At 37.8% G+C, this 20539-nt stretch overlaps 2 protein-coding genes across 2 annotated transcripts; both read right to left on the bottom strand.

Moving 5' to 3' along the window:
- Positions 1-1401: 1401 nt before the first annotated feature.
- Positions 1402-14366, bottom strand: LOC109195396 (deleted in malignant brain tumors 1 protein-like). Its single transcript, XM_019347402.2, has 5 exons — positions 14327-14366; positions 10162-10485; positions 3195-3503; positions 2360-2668; positions 1402-2264 (listed from the first exon to the last, which is right to left on the bottom strand). The coding sequence occupies exons 1-5, from the start codon at positions 14364-14366 to the stop codon at positions 1909-1911; spliced, it is 1338 nt and encodes a 445-aa protein (XP_019202947.1). The 3' UTR covers positions 1402-1908.
- A 1154-nt stretch (positions 14367-15520) lies between these two features.
- Positions 15521-20539, bottom strand: LOC112842739 (scavenger receptor cysteine-rich type 1 protein M130). Its single transcript, XM_025900029.1, has 5 exons — positions 20447-20539; positions 20292-20324; positions 18390-18700; positions 16401-16483; positions 15521-16310 (listed from the first exon to the last, which is right to left on the bottom strand). The coding sequence occupies exons 1-4, from the start codon at positions 20484-20486 to the stop codon at positions 16463-16465; spliced, it is 405 nt and encodes a 134-aa protein (XP_025755814.1). The 5' UTR covers positions 20487-20539; the 3' UTR covers positions 15521-16310; positions 16401-16462.

Genomic DNA, 20539 nt, shown 5'->3' with positions numbered 1-20539 from the left:
CTGTTGTTAAGAGTTGTTAAGAGTGGATACCTCACAGTGGTCCAAGTGGCCCAAATTTTGAAACATGCTGTCATTAAATTCAAGCTCAGCCAATATTTTTCTTAAATTTTTCTCTTCTGTTGCTGCCCCTTTCACTGACTTAACCAGTCCCTCAAAGCCTTTCGTTTGGTCTGATGGGTGCCAACAAGCTTTTGAAAGCCTTAAGGGCATACTTTGTTGCACCCTCATTTTGTCTGCTCCTAACTTCTCTTTACCATTTAAACTGGAAATAGATGCCAACGCAGTTGGGGCAGGAGCAGTGCTTCTCCAGGAGGATAACCAGGGCATTGACCATCCTGTGAGTTAATTCTCTCGCAAGTTTGATAAACATCAGCTCAGGTATTCTACCATTGAAAAGTTTATATAGAGTCAAGTCCGAATCCAGTTCAAGTTTTCACGGATCAGAACCCTTTGGTTTTCCTGTCTAGGATGTATAATCACAACCAGTGACTTATGCGTTGGTCACTGATTATTCAGAATTATGTTCTCGAAATCCGTCACAAAAAAGGTTCAGAGAACATTGTAGCAGACGCACTCTCCTGTGTTACTTAGACATGTTACCAAACCCTAAGATTGGATCTTAATGGGTGGGGGTGTTACATGCCAAGATACGCTGCTTTGTTTTTCTGCTGCTCTTATCTTTCAAGTTTCAAGCCTCCACCTACTGGCCAATTCAAAGATAATTGGCATGTGTCTATTGGCTGGTCTGAGCACAGTAGGCCAATTACTGCCAGGGATCATTACAAAAGAGCAGCTCCCTGGCCAGCTGAGCGCAGTGTTGCCAACTTAGCGACTTTGTCGCTATATTTAGCGAGTTTTCAGACCCCTTAGCGACTTTATTTCTAAAAAAAAGTCGCTAAAAAAAGACGTGAAAGTGGGTATCGCTTTTACTCTCAACAAGCAGCGGGTGCTGTAACGCAGTCAGTTCTTCTTTTACTCTTTTACTCTTTTGCTGTTTTGTGGATCACAAGGTTTAAAACTACTTATAAACACACACACACACACAAAGTAACTCCACCAGAGTGCCTATTTCGGGTCACTTTTGCCGGTCCAAGCCCGGGTAAAGGAGCAGGGTTGGAATTGTGACATTAAAAAAAACAATAATTGCTATAATAAATTTAATTTGTAGTTCTAAATAAACTCTAAATGCATTTAGGACGTTTTTTACTCACTTTATGTCTCTTCCACGATGTTATTTCTCTCTCCAACAACATAGGTTACAATTAGATTAGCATGACCAATTATGCAAATTAGGCGATGACGTCATTTAGCAACTTCTAGCGACTTTTAGGACAGCCAATAGCGATTTTCCTTACTGAGGAGTTGGCAACACTGGCTGAGCGGCTTCTGACTCTTGAGGAACTTTTGTTTGAAGGCTTCTGTGTATGTAAAACAGAGTGTGTTGGTGGGAGGCTGAACAGGTAAGCTTGGCATACCCCATACACTGGCACCAGAGGTTTGACTGTTACAGACACTGGGGTTATGCAGATAATGCCACTTTTGTATGTTTTTATTGACCTTTTTTTTTGAAGCAGCTAGACAGGCCTTTTGTTTTGCATATTGTTTTATTTAGACCTAGGGAAGTGTAACACTTCTCCTTAGCAATTATCTATTAAAGTTCATTCAGGTGAGATCCCAGTCAGACACAAAAGCAAAACTTGTGAATATGGGTATTTTCAGCTTTTGCAGACAAGACATTAAAGATGTTTATTCACTTAGTGTGTGTTTTGATTTTGGTTCATACCCTCTAAGAGTTGACTTAGGAGTGACCTTTGAGTGTTGCTGTTATTAACTGATAAACTATTGAAATAAAGACTTTAGTTCTTATGTTAATAGATGTGATATCATGCTAATAACCTGTAGTGGGTGTTACGAGTAACAACAGTATTTTCCTGTCACTTTATCACTGTAATATAAGCAATAGTACATTTTATTACCAGTAACGGAGACGGTGACAGAGTCACTTGTGGAGATGCTGGAGCCGTATGAATATTCACACTGGTACAATCCATCACTGTCAAAATCTACTTCGAGGATCTTGAATGTAGCAGAGTTGGTAGTTGTTGGTTTTTTCTGACTGAATGAGCCTGAAATCTGCTTCAGAGTAAATTCTCCTTGTAGAAGCTGTTGGCTTTGAGGTGATATTGAACAAGTGATGCTGACATCGCTTCTCCGCTCAACTTTACCAGCATGACTCATGAAGATTCTGGGCTTTGGGAGGATCACTGAGAAAACAGCAGTCATGGAGAGATGACTCAATTAAAAATGGAAAAAATACCTTATTATATTAAGAATTATGAATATTTTTTTAAATTCTCACCTGAGCAGACAACACCAGCATCCTTACTGTGTGTACAGTCATGTGTCCCAAATCCTCTGTGCTGACACTGAGTCAGAGATCTCTCACTTCCTGAACAGTCCACATCATCAAGCCAGATGGATCCACTTCCCTCACCAAAGTGGGGTGATACAGCAGCACTCTGTGCCGTTCCACAGCCCAACTCTCTGCAAACCACCTCAGCATCATTTATGTCCCAGTTATCATCACAGACTGTTCCCCAAGTGTTGTTGTAAAAGATTTCGACTCTTCCAGAGCACAAAGTGCTTCCAGATAATTTGACTGGCACACCTAGGCACAGTAAACATAATTTAAAAATCTAATTAATAGATAAATAACATCAATAACATCAACATCAATAGCAATAATATTGAACATTTTGATTGAATGAGTGTTATTCAGTGTGTAATTAGTTCATGACTGCAATCCTTGACTTAGTCTACATACATGAATTATAAAAAAACAGTAAAGGGACAGGTTCATTTCAACTCTCCCTGCCAACACTTGTACTGTTTTTCCAGAGATCTGTTATGAAACACAATGAGGTTCTATTTATGGAAGGTTCTCATATCTGGAATTAAAATAAAACAAAAGAAAAAAGTCTTGGAAGGAAATATATTGTTTATGAAGGTTAAAGTGCTAAATCCAGATATTGTCAAACAAATTTTCAAACAAATTGCCATTGTCATGGTCCCCACCTAAATGCAGGGGTAGATATAAACACACACTACATGAGATAATGACTCTATTCTAAAACTGTAAAAATATTGTAACAGTTATTATTTATTATTTACCTTTGATCAATAAAGTTTCTCACCTGAACAGATAACACCAGAATCCTTACTGTGTGTACAGTTGTGTTTCCCAAATCCTCTGTGCTGACACTTAGTCACAGATCTCTCACTTCCTGAACAGGACACATCATCAAGCCAGATTTGTCCTCTTCGTTCACCAAAATGACCGAACTTAGTGGCATTCAGAGCTGTTCCACAGTTTAACTCTCTACAAACCACCTCAGCATCATTTATGTCCCAGCCATCATCACAGACTGTTCCCCAGCTGTTGTTGTAAAAGATTTCAACTCTTCCAGAGCAACGAGCTGACTGAGGCCCAGCTAATCTGATTTCTAAGCAAAGAAACATAAAGCATATACTTGATAGTGACTTTATTGAAGGTAAATAATTCAACATTTGTATTTGATACATTTGTTTAAATAAACTCAGTAATTTGAATTTAAACGAGAAAAACTTACAATATCTAAACACTGTCAACTGAGTATCCAGAAGTAAGACACAAAGACAGAGCAAACATGAAAAAGTGAGCCTTCACTGTCTATTGCAAAAATCCAAATGAGAAAACAAAAATAAAAATCCAAAATAGCAACAAGGAGAAAAAGTAACACTGGGAGAACACATAAGCTCATATAGACACTGAAACAAAGGCTGTAGAGCTGTACTAGTAAAAAGACTATTAAAAAACAATTTAAAAAAAGCATTATTACGGGGGGCGCAAGCAAGCCAGCAATGGAATAAGACGTGTTTCTGAAGGCTCCCGCTAACCGAGTTTCAAAAATAGTTTTTTTTCAACCTACAAAATCTCATTTTGTGTCACAGGGGAAGCTAACAGTTTTATATACCATACTACAGCTTCATTCGAGACAGAATGGCATCTAACCTAAGAAAATATAAGTACACAGGAGGAACGGCGGCTAGGCCCGGCACATCCTCGGGCGAGAGTACCAATGATGACCCAAGGGCGGCGCCCAGCTCAGCGACCACTGAAGAACATACTCAGCAGAGCGATGGGCGTTTTGTGGATACTGATGCCCTAAAATTGGAGCTTCTTCGATCCATCAAAGACGATATCAGTGCGGTGTTAAAAGAAGAACTCAGGAATGCTCTGAAAGAAGATTTTGATAATATTAGGGCTGACGTGCAAGAAGTGAGAAATGAGATCGCTAACAGTACGGCGGCAGCGCGCGCTGAAATTGATGGACTTAAGGCCACGGTGAAAGAAGTAGTCAATGTGGCGCGATGAGGTGGTCACCTTGCAATCTACAGTGAAGACTTTGAGGAAGGAGCTGTGTGACCTGAAGGATAAATGTGATGACATAGAAGGCAGGATGCGGAGATCTAATCTCTGTATCATAGGGGTACCGGAGGGCCCGGATTCGAGCTCCACCACGGCCGTATCCGCGCTACTATGTGAAATGCTGGGTATGGACAAAGATGTTATTGTCGACCGTTCACACAGGAGTCTGGTCCCGAGAAAGCCAGGTGGTAACCCGCGGGCCATCATAGCCAAGCTTCATTACTGCCAGGATTGTGTGGAAATTCTATGCCGTGCCAGGACCCAAGCTCCGCTGAGGTTCAATGGACAACCAATTGCAATATTCCCGGATTTTACGACCTCGGTTGCCCGAGCTCGGGCTGCTTTTACAGAAGTCCGGAAACTTCTCCGTGAACAAGAAGGTGTCCGCTTTGGGATCAGGTTCCCGGCGCGACTTTGTATCACGCACAACGGGGAGGAGAAAGAATTTCTGGATGCGGCGAAGGCAATGGAATATGTTAAAGAACATATTATTAATGTTTGAGGAGGCTGCGCCTGATGCCCTATGTGGGAGCGCCCTAAGTTCAGCACTATGGTTGGTTGTCTCAGTTACTGCTGACTCTGTTTATCGCAGCGTTCACACTGTGATGAAAAGTTTAAAGAGACACTTCTTGTTAAGATATTTAAATTTATTTCATAAGCACATTTTGGTTCATTTTATTTCATGACAATACCATTGGGTTTCGAAAAGTTCTATACCCTGTTTGGACGTCGATTTTTTTTGTAGGATATGTTATGTCACGCGGTCAGCGGGAGCCTAAGGGTCTGGCTTATAGTAAACCATACAAGCACTAGGCTATATGTGTGGATCTGTTTGCAGGGGGTTTGGCAGTCACCATGTTCAATCTGGTGTAATTGCACATTATGTTCTTGGTTTGGGCTTCAGCCAGATATGTTTATTTTATTTATCACTGTGTGTTTTCTTTTGTTTTGTTTTGGGTTTTTTCCCTTCTCTTTTCTTTTTTCTCTATGCGTGTCTTGCATCTGGGGCTTTCATATTTTACTATTTGAGCAGGGATGAGTACAGCGCGATCATTTAGTGATCGGGCGGTAAATTTTGTAAGCTGGAATGTAAAATCACTTAACCATCCGGTCAAGCGGAAAAAGGTTATTACTCATCTACAACGACTTAGAACAGATATAGCATTTCTTCAGGAAACGCATCTGCATACCTCTGATCATTTTCGAAGCAAGTCTGGATGAGTAGGCCAGATATATCACTCTAAATTTAATTCTAAAGCTCGGGGGACAGCGATCTTGATAAGCAAAACTACCATTTATAGCCACAACTGTAGATGAAGACCCTGCAGGCCGTTTTGTTGTAGTTGTAGGACATTTATATGGTTTCCCCTTGATTATAGCAAATGTCTATGCCCCTAACTGGGACAACCATAGTTTTTTCACTAACGTCTTTGCACGGCTTCCCAACATGGCAACACATAATATTATTTTTGGTGGGGACCTAAATTGCTCATTATCTGCTATGGACCGCAGCTCGCACAAAAGCACGCCTGTTTCAAAATCAGCACGTGTTATTCAGCGTTTTCTTGATAACTATGGGTTAGCTGATGTATGGAGATTTCGTAACCCAAATTCAAGTCAATATTCTTTTTTTTCTAATGTCCATAAAACATATACTCGCATAGATTATTTCTTTCTGGACAAAAAACTCCTCCCTTTAGTAACAGACTGTGATTACAAGGCCAAGGTGATTTCAGATCATTCACCTGTTGTTCTTTCAATGCATATTCCCAATGCCTACTCTAATTATCAGCCATGGAGATTCAATCCAGTATTGTTAGCAGACGAAGAGTTTGTTAATTATATTAGGTCTCAAATAGATTTCTTTCTTGCTATCAATCAAACCCCAGGGATGTCACCATCAACTGTTTGGGAATCCCTAAAAGCATATCTGAGAGGCCAGATAATCTCATTTTGTGCGAACAAAAAAAGAATGATACTGAGCGACTCTCTCAATTAGCTGACGAAATTACTAAACAAGACGCTGTATATAGCCATTCCCCTGATCCGGTATTATATAAACGTAGGCTGAAATTACAAACTGAATATAATCTTATATCTACACAACAGGCTGAGTATCTAATTTCGAAGTTGCGTAGCTACTCGTATGAACATGGAGAAAAAACAGGCAAGCTGCTAGCTCATCAGCTACGACAAAGAACAGCTAATCAAGCTATCCCTGAGATCCGGAATGACCAGGGAATAAGGTGTACGGATAACCAAGGTATAAATAATAGTTTTTTTTAAATACTATCAGACTTTATACAGCTCACCCCCAGCTAAAGATGACCTGGCACTAGAAAATTTCTTTGAGAAACTTCATATCCCTTCCTTAGGAGAAGATGCGGCCACTGGTTTGGAGGAGCCCATTTCTAATGCTGAAATTGAAATGGCCATACGAAGTATGCAGTCTGGAAAATCTCCTGGGCCCGACGGGTATCCTTCTGATTTTTTCAAGAAGTTTTCTAACCAATTGAATCCATTGTTAAAGTCAACTTTTGAAGAATCTTTCCTCTCACAATCCTTGCCTCCAACAATGCGTCAAGCAGTGATCTCCCTAATTCTAAAAAAGGATAAGGATCATTTAGATTGTGGCTCATACCGTCCAATATCTTTGCTGAACATGGACACCAAGATCCTTGCTAAAGTGTTCGCCCACCGTTTAGAGAAACATCTGCCCTCCATTATCTCACCCGATCAGACAGGCTTTATCAAAAATAGGTATTCGTTTTTTAATATTAGACGTTTATTAAATATAATCTATAGCCATGTCAAAGATAATGTATTGGAAACTGTAATTTCGCTTGATGCAGAAAAAGGGTTTGATCGGGTGAGATGGGACTTTCTTTTCCATACGCTTAAAAAATTTGGCTTCGGGAGTAATTTTGTATCCTGGATAAAAGTATTGTACTGTTCCCCTGTAGTGGCCATTCGGACCAACAATAGTCTGTCCCCCTCTTTTCAGCTTCAGCGTGGCACACGACAGGGGTGCCCTTTGTCACCTCTTCTTTTTGCCATCGCAATTGAACCTCTAGCTATTGCTCTGAGACATTGTGTTGATGTTGAGGGAATACGTCGTGGGGATGTCGAACATAAAATCTCTCTGTATGCCGACGACATGCTCTTGTTTATTTCCAACCCTTCAAATAGCCTTTTGCTAAACTTTTAGATATACTTCAGGAATTCGGAACAATTTCTGGATATAAGGTGAATTTCGGGAAAAGCGAGGCAATGCCTTTAGGTACAATAACCGGGGAACTTTCGTCTATTTTAGCACCTTTCAAACTCAACTATAACAAGTTCAAATACTTGGGCATTTGGATTACGCAGAACCATAAAGACTTGTATAAAACTAATTATCTTCCTTTATTGTCTAAGCTAAAAGAGGATTTTGGAAAGTGGGAGTCCTTGCCTCTTTCGCTGGGTGGTAGATTAAATATCATTAAGATGAGTATATTTCCTAAATTTCTATATCTTTTTCAATGTCTTCCAATTTTTTTAACTAAGTCATTTTTTAATAATCTAAATAGTCAAATCTCTTCCTTCATTTGGAATAAAAAGCCACCTAGGCTGAAACAGAGTGTATTACAAAGACCACGGAGCGCAGGAGGCTTAGCACTCCCAAATTTTTTGTTTTATTACCGGGCATCTAATATAAGGGCATTATTGTACTGGATAAAAGATCATGATAATTTATCATCATGGGTAACACTGGAAAAGCTGTCAGTGAGTCGATCCTCCCTGATGTCTTTGCTGTGTGCCAGATTACCTCTGGCGGGACCGATCTCCAGCTTCACCACGAATCCTCTTGTTATCCATTCACTGAAATTATGGTACCAGCTCAGAAGGCACTTTAAACAGACTGAACTCTCTCTTAATGCACCACCGCATAGACATTGCATCTTTCTCCATCCTTAACAGACAAGACATTTAACATATGGACAAAGCTTGGAATAACTTCAATGAATGCTCTTTTCACGGACAATATCTTCTCCTCATTTGAACAGTTGGTGACCAAGTTCAAGGTCCCTCAGTCACATTTTTTCAGGTATCTACAACTCAGGAATTTTGTTGCTTCTAATACTGAGTGCTTTCCGTCCTGTCCACCTCCATCCCTTTTGGATGATATTTTTGATTTTAAACCAAATGCCAAGCGGGTTATAAGTGATGTTTATGAGCTGTTAAGTAATTTTAGGCTGTCCACATTGCAATCACTTAGGGAACGATGGGGAAGAGACCTTGGCCAACGGATTGCAGATGAGACTTGACATAAGATAATCAATAGAATTTTTTCGTCATCTATCTGCCTTAAACATGTGGTGATTCAGTTCAAAGTGGTTCACCGTCTCCATTGGTCTAAAGCTAGATTGAGCAAAGTCAAGGATGGGTTTGACCCCACATGTGACTGGTGCAAACAAGAGCCTGCTTCCCTATTTCACATGTTCTGGGCATGTCCAAAACTGGGTAGCTTTTGGAAAAGTATATTTGAAACCATGTCCAACATATGTGGTGTTCCAATTGCACCCTGCCCATTTATAGCCATTTTTGGGGTGACGCTTTATGATGCCAGTCTTTCTAAATCACACTCTGATCTTCTTGCTTTTTGCACTCTTTTGGCCCGTAGAATGATCTTATTGAAATGGAAAGAGCCACTTCCACCTGTATATGGGCAATGGGTTAAGGATGTCATGTACTATACTCAGCTGGAAAAGATCCGCTACACTGTAAAAGGTTCGGCTCAGAAATTTTATGACACATGGCAACCTTTTCTTACTCACTGTAATTTTCTTTTATCTTATCTCTTCCTTCCTCTCTGACTGGGTTTTAGTTACACTGTTCTGGATGGGTGGGGGGGGGCATTTGTTGTTAATACTGCCGTAATTGTTGTTAAAAGCAATTCTTTGTTCAATAAAAAGACCTTGATCGAGAAAAAAAAGCATTATTACCACAACATGCTGACATCAGGCTGCTTTTATTACAATATGATGATGTCAACATGTTATGGCTTCATTATGATGCCGTAACATCTCTCTCTATGCCCTTTGCTTATGACATATCACTCGATATGGTTGCTGGACATCTTTTTCATGATCAACTTTGACCTTAACAGTAACAGTTGAAGTCACACCTAAGTGTTTAGCTAACCTAGATACTCATAATCCCCAAGGCCTAGTATATTGGTGTAAACTTGGAAGACAATCCTGATTTTTACATTTGGTGTGACCTTGACTTTGACCTGATTTTCAGTCTCACCTGAGGCACCAAATTCATTATCAAGAATAATCTATGTATAGACACACAGTGACTGGGGATGAGAAGCGGGTTTCTATAGAAGAAATCAAACACAAGTGAACAAGTAAAAAACCATTATTACCAAAGTCAAACCAGAAAAACAAACACAAATTAATGATGCCAAAAGAATAATAGCCACATAAAGTGATGCAGGAGATTCTTAAGAAAGTTAAGTCAGTTTTACATTATAAGTAACATACATATTTCTCTCCTGATTACAGCTACATGGACCATTTTGTTACTGAATAATCATAATAATAATAACAATAATAATAATAATAATACATTTTTTTATGGGCACCCTCAAGGTCACCTTACAATAGTACAAGAAGATACTGTGTATGAGACAAAAAGCATCTCACCTAAACAGATGACACCAGCATCTTTACTGTGTGTACAGTCGTGTGTCCCAAATCTTCTGTGCTGACATTCAGTTAGAGAACTTTCACTTCCTGAACAGGACACATCATCCAGCCAGATTTGTCCTCTTCCTTCACCAAAGTGAGCTGATTGAGTGGCCTCCAGTGCCGGTCCACAGCCTAACTGTCTGCAGACCACCTCAACATCATTTAAGTCCCAGCCATCATCACAGACTGTTCCCCATCTGTTGTTGTGATTGATTTCAACTCGTCCAGAGCAACGAGTTGCCCCAGACTTATCTGGATTAACTAATCTTATCTGAGTGTCTAAGAAAAGAAAGAGGAGATTACACTGTGTGTTTCTTATTTTATTTTTACTTGAAGTCAGAGAAACAAGCATGGTATATTTTATTCACTGAAAACAAAAAAGTAGAAGGTAAATGAGCTAAAACTTCTCTATGAGTGGAGGGTCAGAATGACAAAGCAAATCTAATAATTAAATAAGAAAGGAAAAGCAGTGAGGAAATGGAAAAAAATTAAATTACATTTAAAAAAAAATTCTTTTTTAAAAATTCTAAATTCAGATATTTTTTAAATTGTTTTTTCCTTCAGTTTTCTTCCGTAAATCTTTTCCACTCACTTTATTCATGCTTTCATAGTTTAGTTAGAAATGTTTCACTTTCAAATGTATTTCCCATTAAAATATCAAATAATCAATTTTCTTTCATTTAAACTTTGTTGATGTTTATAAACTAATTTGTAATTGCTTTAAGAATGTCTAATATTATCATACAATTTATTACTAATTAATTAAATGAGTTCCATCTTCTTAATTAAATGACCATCACTCTATTTTGTGATGGTCATTTTGTGGGTTGGAGCCCCTATGTCCACAAGGATAGGTCTGCCTGATTCTTACTCCTGTGTGGGAGTGTAGATTGTTGGTTCAAATTATTCTAAATCTTTGTAGAACGACAGCGGCGTCTGTTAAGAAGCGCATTTTCTCGGAGGTAACGCTCCCTCCTGGATAAAGACGTTTATCCTTGACCTAGCGGCGACTAATGGGATAGTACGGTACGACAAACCGGGGAGAACTGGGGAACCTCCAAAATTGCTAGAGGTTGGAGCCTCTATTTTGCGCTTTTTTGGCTACCTGTAAATTAAGTTAGGGCTAGAAATGTGGACGGAACGGTTGGAGCTGGTCCGGTGAATTGAGCAAAAAAAAGTCTAGGACTTATCGGTTGGAGCCGTTACGTAAATTTATCAAAATTATATAGGTGTTAAGAGGCCTGAAACCTGTGCAGTTGTAATTAATAAGACGTCTGTAATATAAAATATGAGATCTATGAGTAAGATCAGTCTCTGTGCCAGTAATGCACAGCCGGATGTGCACTGATGGTGTGTAAATGCAAATGAGCAGCGGAGACGCGCAAAGAGGGTGGTTTCAATTTCGAGAGGACTGAGAGCTTTTTGCTAAATGCCTGTATATAAGAGGTTGGTTTTGCTTATTATGAGAGTGTAAATACAGTTTGAATATATTAGTGTGGATGTATAGTAAATGACTGAATATGGATAGATGTATATTTCGTGAGCCATAAATGTTGGTGTGTTTTATTTTCAGTTATGTGTGTGTGTGGAGAAGCGGGGTGTGAGACGATGAGAGGTTTCAGTTTTCTTTTTCTTTTTTCTTTTGACTTGCTCTTTCTGATCATGGAAGGCATGTCCAAAATACTCGTATGAAAGCGTATTTTGTGTGATTTTAACTGTGTGAATGCTGTCAGTATTTGATTGGAGTGACTCTGCGTGAGTTCTCTGAGTGAGAGAAAAGGCAGGGTGTGTGAGACGAGAAGTGTTAGCTGTTCTGATGTTTGAAAGAGCTCTATTTAAAAGTGTGTGTGAGAGGAAGGTGTGTGTGTGTGACTGATGATGTCAGGGGAGCACCCAGAGAAATAGACAGAGTTAAATTCTAAGAAGATGAAGCGAATGCATGTTTTAAGAAAAAGTAATAAAGTAATAAAATTATATTAATTACAGGGTTTAGAAAAGAGACAGACCGAGAGAAATAAATACAGGAATTAACAATTACATTAATGAATTGAAAATGCACGTACACAAACTGTTACATGTGAAATTATGGTTGGAAAGTTTAATAAATAAAAGGTTGACAAACAGGAGAAGTGGAAGACTTAAATCTGGGGATGCTGATGTTCCTTTGAGTGAATTTCTGCTTTGTTGATTTGGGTTAGACCATGTTATTACATTATAGAATGCTAAATGCTAAAAGGGAAACATTGTTTGGTGTAACTTAAGTTACCATGAACTGAGGTGACACATGATTAATAACTGTTTTGTTTAAGTCTATTTTGTCATGACACAGACTGGATCATAGAGGGAGAGTATGAAATGTAAAGTGCAGGTTTTGTTTTCAGGAAGTCCCAAGGATCCAGAGTTCGATGGAGCAACGAGTTGGAGAAGATTTGACATGATGATAAAATTGATTTTGTTCCTTAAACACAGGTTTTCAGGGCTGGAGCAAAATACCGGAGAGGACAATTGCTGAGCTGTTCTGAGAAATGATATGACTAACCTTTTTTCCCTTGTAATTTCCTAAGCTTGGGTGGAGCATTTTGAGTTTTTTGCCACATGAGATGTGTCAAAAAAAAAAAAAGAGAGGGATTTAAGATTTAATTTGTTTAATTTGAAATGGGTTTTAGTATGATTTTATAACTATTGGGGTTGTTTGATAATTTAGAGATGGTAAAACTGAGGCAGAGATTGTTAATTCTAAAGAAAGGAGTAAAATGAACTGAATTCTGTTTAGAAGATAAATTGCTGGTGTTAAGAAGAAGTTGTACACCAAACTTAAAGGGGTAATTGTGGGAATAAAGGATATGCTTTGGGGAAGATAGTGACGATTTTATGAGTTGAAAATGTGGGATTTCTTTTTGATTTTTAGGATAAGTTGTAACAGTGACATAATGTTAGAATGTTGTTATAATGTAGGCTTTAGAAACAGATAGTAAATAGATTTATTTCTAGGGTAGAGGAGAGCTTTTTATGAGGATGTTAAAAGTATTATGGACTCAAATGAATAATATTGGAGATTATATATGGAGAAATGATTTTTCTTACACATTGCAATCGTGCTCATTAACAGAGTTGAGGTTCGGTCCATTTGAAGGTCATAAGCTTCGATGAGCGTTATGTCTCAGTCGATATATTGTAGGGGACTTGGAGCAACAGAAGGATAAACAGCATTCACGCTTACAAACACATATGGTTTAAACATAGGTGAGGCCTAGGGCCTGAAATTCATTTAGCTTTTAACTGAATTTGAGGTGGCCCAATAACAAATGACAGAAAGAGGAACTGAATAGGAGTTTTGCTTGTAACTAAACTGTGTGACATGTAAAATATGGAGATAACACATGCAGTTCTAAATTAGTCCTCTTATATAAAATGCAGTTACAGGATAACAAATACTTGTTGAAGGGATCAAGTTTTTGCTTTAAACCAGGTCCAAGGGGGGAAAAAGCTTATGTATTTTGGTTAAAACTGATAAAATATAATGACTGATAAAATATAATTAGAATGTACCATTACATTAAGAGTAGTAAAATGAAATAAAATGATATATTAAAACAGGTTATAACACAGGAACTGTGAGTGTTACAATGAAGTTAGTGTCAACACACAGAAGTTGTTCCTAGGGAGCTTTTAGCTATGATGAAAGTTATTTAGGAGTAATTGATTGTATGCTTAAACTTAGTTGATTAAAGTGGTTGTTTTTCTTTGATCCTTTTAGTAGAATAAGCCGTTATAATGATTTTATGATGATTTTGCTTGTGATAGGTGACTTTAGATGAGAGGCCCTTGCAGCAGTGACAGTTTTGTGCACAGGATGTTGATGATCAGATAAGGAGCAAAGAGGAAGCACATGCAGAGACGTGCTTCCTTCGATTCTCTTGAAGGCAGTGCTTGAAGAGTTTTACAAATGCTGAGTACGGTTGATTAAGATTTGAAAATAAAAGTCAAAAACCAAATATGAAAGTAGGTTCATGTTTTGAGAACAATTGAGGGACATAAGGTAGGAGAGCCGTAGTAGGGAGAAAGTGTTTTCTATCCTTTACAGGAGAAGATTTCCACGAGAGAGGGACCAAGGACGAACCTGACTTTACCCATGGAGTGTTCTTAGGGGGAGCTGGCATTTCTAGAGAGGGTCAGAGTAAGGTTATAAGTGTGTGGTGACCCTCTTCGAGGGCCACCACAAGAGAGGGAGTATCGAGAGGAGAAATATTTTACTGCTATTAGTTGCTGCTATTTTTATAATCATCATTACCATTTCATGTGATGTTGCATTCAGATGCATTCAGATGTTCAAATATATTGGTATTATATTAGTCTTTATTACAGGTTTAGTTATAATCAGTTGAATCTATAATTTAAAGGTTTTTGAATGTTTTATATTCTTACACATAGTCTTCAGTGGGGGAGAAAACTGAGTTGCAGGCTGACAGGAAACGGTGTGCTTTTGCAGAAGCGAAACCGAAAGCAGAGCGAGTGCAAGCCAAAGAGCCAAAGAGTTATTATGCATTTATCTTTGATTTAAGCTTTTAGTAGAGGCTTTTGATCAAAACATTAATTCAGTAGAGTACACATATATAGTCTTGGTTCGGACATACACGTAACCACATGCACACTTAGTTAGAGGAATCACTGATAGGGGAAAGTTCAAGTTGCTTAAGTTGAGGTCAACTAAGGTTCAGAAAAGCAGATGCAAACTCTGCACGTACAGACAGACAAATAGTGAGAGGTCATGACACGTACGCAGTACACAGCATGCACGCGCCCTCGCACGTGTACGCACAGACACACATACACACACACTGTTGGGGTGTAGGTGAAAGTTGACTGATGAAGCAGTAGATGCACGATGCGAGAGCTGAGCTGGCTTACGGGAAACCACCGGGGAGAAGATGGAAGCCAGTGTACTTTTTAATTGTGCCTTAAGTTGTCAAATAGAACATTTGTGGTTTTGAAGCTGATGTATGTGATGACGCAATGAGGGGGCGTCACTAAATATACTCTGATGCATATAAAACTGTATTTTGATGTTAGGAGGATGAGATTGTGGGGCTGTCTGCTTACAGAGTCCGCTCATTCTCCCACGCGTGTCATTTCATTAAAATCATCGTCTTTACCCTTTGGACCAGTGTGGTTACTTGCATTCCTCCTGTGTTTCCTTCCCTATATTTTTGAACCTTAACAATACCATTATCTCTCTCACTGACTTCCTGTCTCTGCTGTCAGCTCTTTTCCCACACTTTATGTATTTTGTTGTCAGCTGCATGAATGTGAGACAGCTTCATTTTCCTTATTACACTACTGTGCAAAAGTCTTAAGACAATTGTTTTCTTTATACAAACACAGTATATGAGGAAAAAGCAGTTTGTACAATTCTAACGTGCAATATTCAACTTTATTGATCAACAAAGCCTGAACTCTCTTAGCCAGTGTTCTTCTAATTTCTTCTGTAGTCTTCAGGAAAAATCCTCCAGGTGTGATGATGATTCAAAGCACAAACAACACTTTTTACTGCCTTTTGGTTTTTTCTCTGCCAATATATTGTTGTACAGAATAGGATGCTATAATTGCAGGAATTTTTTGTAAGTGGCAGATAAATTGAAAGAATTTCAAAAATATCACCAAACATAAAAACATGTTTATGTGCAGATTGACACACATTCTGTCTGTTAGCCAAAGATACAGTTTAGTGAGAAGTAAAAAACTTAATGTGTGAAAACTTCACTGGCAGAGATGGAGGAAGATGTAAGAAAGTGAGGACTGGAGAGGATGAAGGATTATTTTCAAACTTAAGTCACAGTCATGCTATGAAGAGTTTATACTGGACAGTAAAGGCAGGTTAAAAAAATTGCTGCAGTAATGTGTCAGACATTTAAAAAACATAAACATAATTAAACAAGATTTAAACAACTTTAATCTAAATTCCAAGAAAAATTTAGACTTGTGTGTTTGTTTCTATGTTTCTATTCTATTTCTTGGACTGCTTCCTCCTCGGCCTCCACTTCTTCAGCTTTGGAAACATCCGTCTCATCGTTCTCCTTTTTGTCTGATTTCTGCTTTTTGATGACCTGGAGAGACGGGACACAATCCATGTTACTGTTCCTACACTTCTCAGCTACTACTCTGTTTCATACATGCTTTTATTCACTCTGATGTACCTTATAGTAGAAATGAAGGGCAATGTTCTCCAAAAGCAGAATCAGTGGCAGGAAAACACATCTCAGGATTGGAATGATTGAATCTGTGGAAAGAGATCAGTCATCATGAAACAAACATTGCTGGTTTTAAAAAACCTAAAACAAATTATGTGAAAAACCTCCTCATGAATCATCCATGTTAACATGAACAGATTATGAAACAATGGGCTCCCAGTGAATTGCGCGTAGAAGTCACCCCACCCACCCACAACCTTACTACATCACACTTAGACACTCCATACACGCACTGTTTAAGAGGCGTGGCTCCATCTGACCAATATGGTGGCCACATTGCTTCAGACTGAACAGCAGCCACTAATGAACTACCTACAAATAGGTTTGGGAATCTTTAGACAGTCAAACAATATTTTGTTATTTTAGCAGTTTAGTCACAGTTATATGATGTAAATCGTCTTAAAGTGAGTTTCTGCTTGATTTTGAAAGATTCAACAAAAGTATTCATTGTGCTGTGAAGGAATTAACATTTTATATCAAGAACTTTCAGGGTCTTAACAGGTGTGGGTGTTACTGCCCATGGCCATAAGAAGTCTGTGTTAGCTGTTCCTGTGTGTTTATGTACTTTGATTTAAGAACCTCTGCAGGTTATTTTCTCTGAGGAAGAGCAATAGGCTGCTGATTGGTTCATGGATCATGTGACTGGGTTTAAAGCCGCTCCAACAGCTGCCGAGAGAGGAGAGAGAGAGAGAAGCGAGGGAGTGCGAGAGTGATCAGATTGACAGCGGACTCAGACCCAGCCCTGGCTTCCAGACTTTTTGTGTTCTCTGTGTATGTGTGAGCGTGCCCTCTTTGAGAGCTGCCAGATTTGTGTAAATAGGTTCAGTGCTTATGTCTGCATAGGCTGAAGCTGAAGGGTTGAGCCGCCTTTTGTTTCCCAACTTTTTTATCCTCTTTCTGAGCTAGGAAGCTAGGAGTAGCGATTGTCATTCATTATTTGTGCAGGTGATTATGAAGCAAAATTGGAGTTTAATCTATTATAACAACATGGCTTTGATAATGAAAGATGTAGCTAAACAGATGACACCAGCATCACAATAATGTCCACAGTAGTTTCTCCCAAATCCTCTGTGCTGACTCAGTAATTTGAAGGCAAACAAGAAACAAATGACAACATCTGAACACTGTCAACTACGTCAACTGAGCATCCAAATGTAAGTCATTGAGACAGAACAAACCCCAAAAGTGAGCCTTCATTGGCTGTTGCAAAAATCTGAGCACAGCTCCCCTGATGGACACGTGCTGTACCGAAACGTTTTTATCACGCCTTGTTGATATCAGCCTCCCTTTATGATGATGTCAGTCAGTTATGGCATCTCAAAGATGCTGTAACAGCTCTCTTCAGGCCTTTTCATATGATATATTACTTGATGTGGTTGTTGGACATTTTTTTCTAGGTCAACTTTGACCTTGTACTCGAACAGTGAAGATCAAGATCAAGTGCTTAGCTAACCTAGATACTCATGATCCCAAAGGCCTAGTGTATTGGTGTGAAGTTTGAAGACATAAAAAAAATTGTAGGTAATATTAAGTTTTTACTGATTTTCACATTAGGTGTGACCTCGAACTGATTTTTATAAAAATGAAATCAGCTCGAGCTGTCATTGGTATCTACCATCACACAAAATTTTAAAAAGATATCTTGTAAACTGTGGACGCTGACTGCTAACAAATAGACAGAGAAACAATTACAAACTCCTTCCCTTTGGGGGAGAATAAAGTATAAACACATAGACAGTGATTGGGAATGAGATGTAGGCTTCTATAGAGGAAAATAAACAAAGATTAACACAAAGGAAGGAAAAGAACAGGAAGTGAAGCTAATAAGCAACACTATATACAGTATAATAATTAACATACAGATTTCTGTCCTGATTATAGCTGCATGGACTAATTTGTTACTGAATACTGTGTATGAGATGAAAAGCATCTCACGTGAACAGATGACACCAGCATCTTCATGATGTCTACAGTCGTGTGAACCAAATCCTCCGTGTCGACACTCAGAGAACTTTCACTTCCTGAACAGGACACACCATCAAGCCAGATTTGTCCTCTTCCCTCACCAAAATGAGCGGACTTAGTGGCATTCAGGGCAGTTCCACAGTGTAACTGTCTGCAGACCACCTCAGCATCATTTAGGTCCCAGCCATCATCACAGACTGTTCCCCATCTGTTGTTGTGATAGATTTCAACTCTTCCGGAGCAACGAGCTGACCCAGGATTAACTAATCTTATCTGAGCATCTGACAAAAGAAAGAGCAGATTAAACAGTGTTTTTTTTTATATTTTTTAATTATCTTATTTATTTATTTATTGTAAGTCAAAGAAGCAATAATGGTGTAAATTGGTCATTATATGAGCTAAACCTTAGAAACATATGTGTGGAGTATCAGGATGACAAAGCAAATCTAATAAATAATTGAGAAAGGAAATTAAATAACTTTAAAAAAAACAATTGTTTTTTAAAATTCTGAATTCAAATTTTTAAAAATTGTTTTTATTGAGTTTTCAATTTCTTCTGTAAATCTTTTCCATTCATTTTATTTATTCATGCTTTCATAGCTCAGTTAGAAATACTAGTTTTACTTTAAAATTTGTTTCAGACCATTTTTACGCTGACCGGTGCTGGACGCCTCCCCCAGGTATGAATCAGGTGCCCCGGACACTCACTCAGACCCCCGCCTCTCACGACCATTCGCCCCCATTATCAAGTAAGACACTCACCATGGTCGGGTTACTCTCTTTCTGACTCCTTCTCACTCTGATAAGTAACCGATCTTCCATATTGAATCATACTTTCAAGTTTAAAATCGTAAAACATTTAAAATATTTTAAAAAACAAACATAATGAACTGAAAACTAGTACTGTGTTGCAATTTTATTATTATGTTAATAGGTTATTAATATTTTATATAACACGTGAACGTTTCAGGCAATGCAGTCTACAGTTATTCAATCTGTTTTTATGTTAAGTTAAAAATCATATTTTAATAAATCATTTTGAAATAATTACGTTTTTTAAATAGTTTTTGTAACATTTAGATTATGTTGCCAGTAATTTAGTTTTCTTTTAAAAGCTCAAAGACATTTTTCTTCATAAAATATGAACACTGCAGACTGCAGCTGTTTTATATTCTTTTTATTATTTTTTTCTATTTCTTTTTTTTTATGGTCTTCTTGGTTTGTTTCTTTTTCTGGTTGAATTTACTTATTAATAAAGTTTCTGCCATATGTATTCAATGTTTTTTAAATAATGTTTTAACCTCCAAAAACTAGAATCCCCATGATAAGGGAGAAAAGATGATATTTTCTATGAGTTCTGAGTTTTATGAGATTTTACAAACAACAAATTAATTTAATAATAATTTCAATTTCTTTTTTTTAATTTATTATTTTTCTTTTGTTTTTGTTGTCCTTTTTAGCTTAGTTATGCATCAAGTACTGTGCTGTGTGCTATGCATTCAACAAAATCTAGGTGTAAAATTGTATTGCACTAGAATTAGGTTAATATGTAGCTTTCAAAACACGTTTTAAAATATTCACTAGACCTGTGGGTTTTATATTTTTTTAACAATTAATTTAATTATTAAAAAAATATAAATATAAAAGAAATATAAATAAAAAATAGAATTAATCTAATCAAAAAATTAGATAAACATGAGGCACTGCATGTATCAAAAGAACAAAACAGAGGAGAAAAAACTTGATTTAATGTAATTTAATATAGCAAAACTATTTATATGTTGGTTGGTAGAACAGTTGTCAGTCTGGTGCTTTCACTCATGCACAGTTTATTTTAAATATATATTATCATTCACAGAAAAATTGACTGACCTGCAGACACTGAAGATGCAAACAGATATGAGACTGTAGAAAAGAAAATATAAGTTATTATGCTGAAATAATGAACTGTTCTTGTTTCTAATTTGGATACAATAAATAACAGAGCAAAGAATGAAAATAATTAAGTGATATAAAGTTCATCTCACCGATGGCCAAATAGAAGAAGTTTCTCTGTTGTGTCCACATGGCTGAGACTCAAAATGTGTTCTCTGTAAAATGAGTCATCAGTGACAGAAAAG

This window comes from Oreochromis niloticus, linkage group LG18 (genome assembly GCF_001858045.2).
Source record: "Oreochromis niloticus isolate F11D_XX linkage group LG18, O_niloticus_UMD_NMBU, whole genome shotgun sequence".
Taxonomy (NCBI): domain Eukaryota; kingdom Metazoa; phylum Chordata; class Actinopteri; order Cichliformes; family Cichlidae; genus Oreochromis; species Oreochromis niloticus.
Note: the sequence above shows the minus strand (reverse complement) of the source record. Positions and strands in the feature narration are given on the sequence as shown.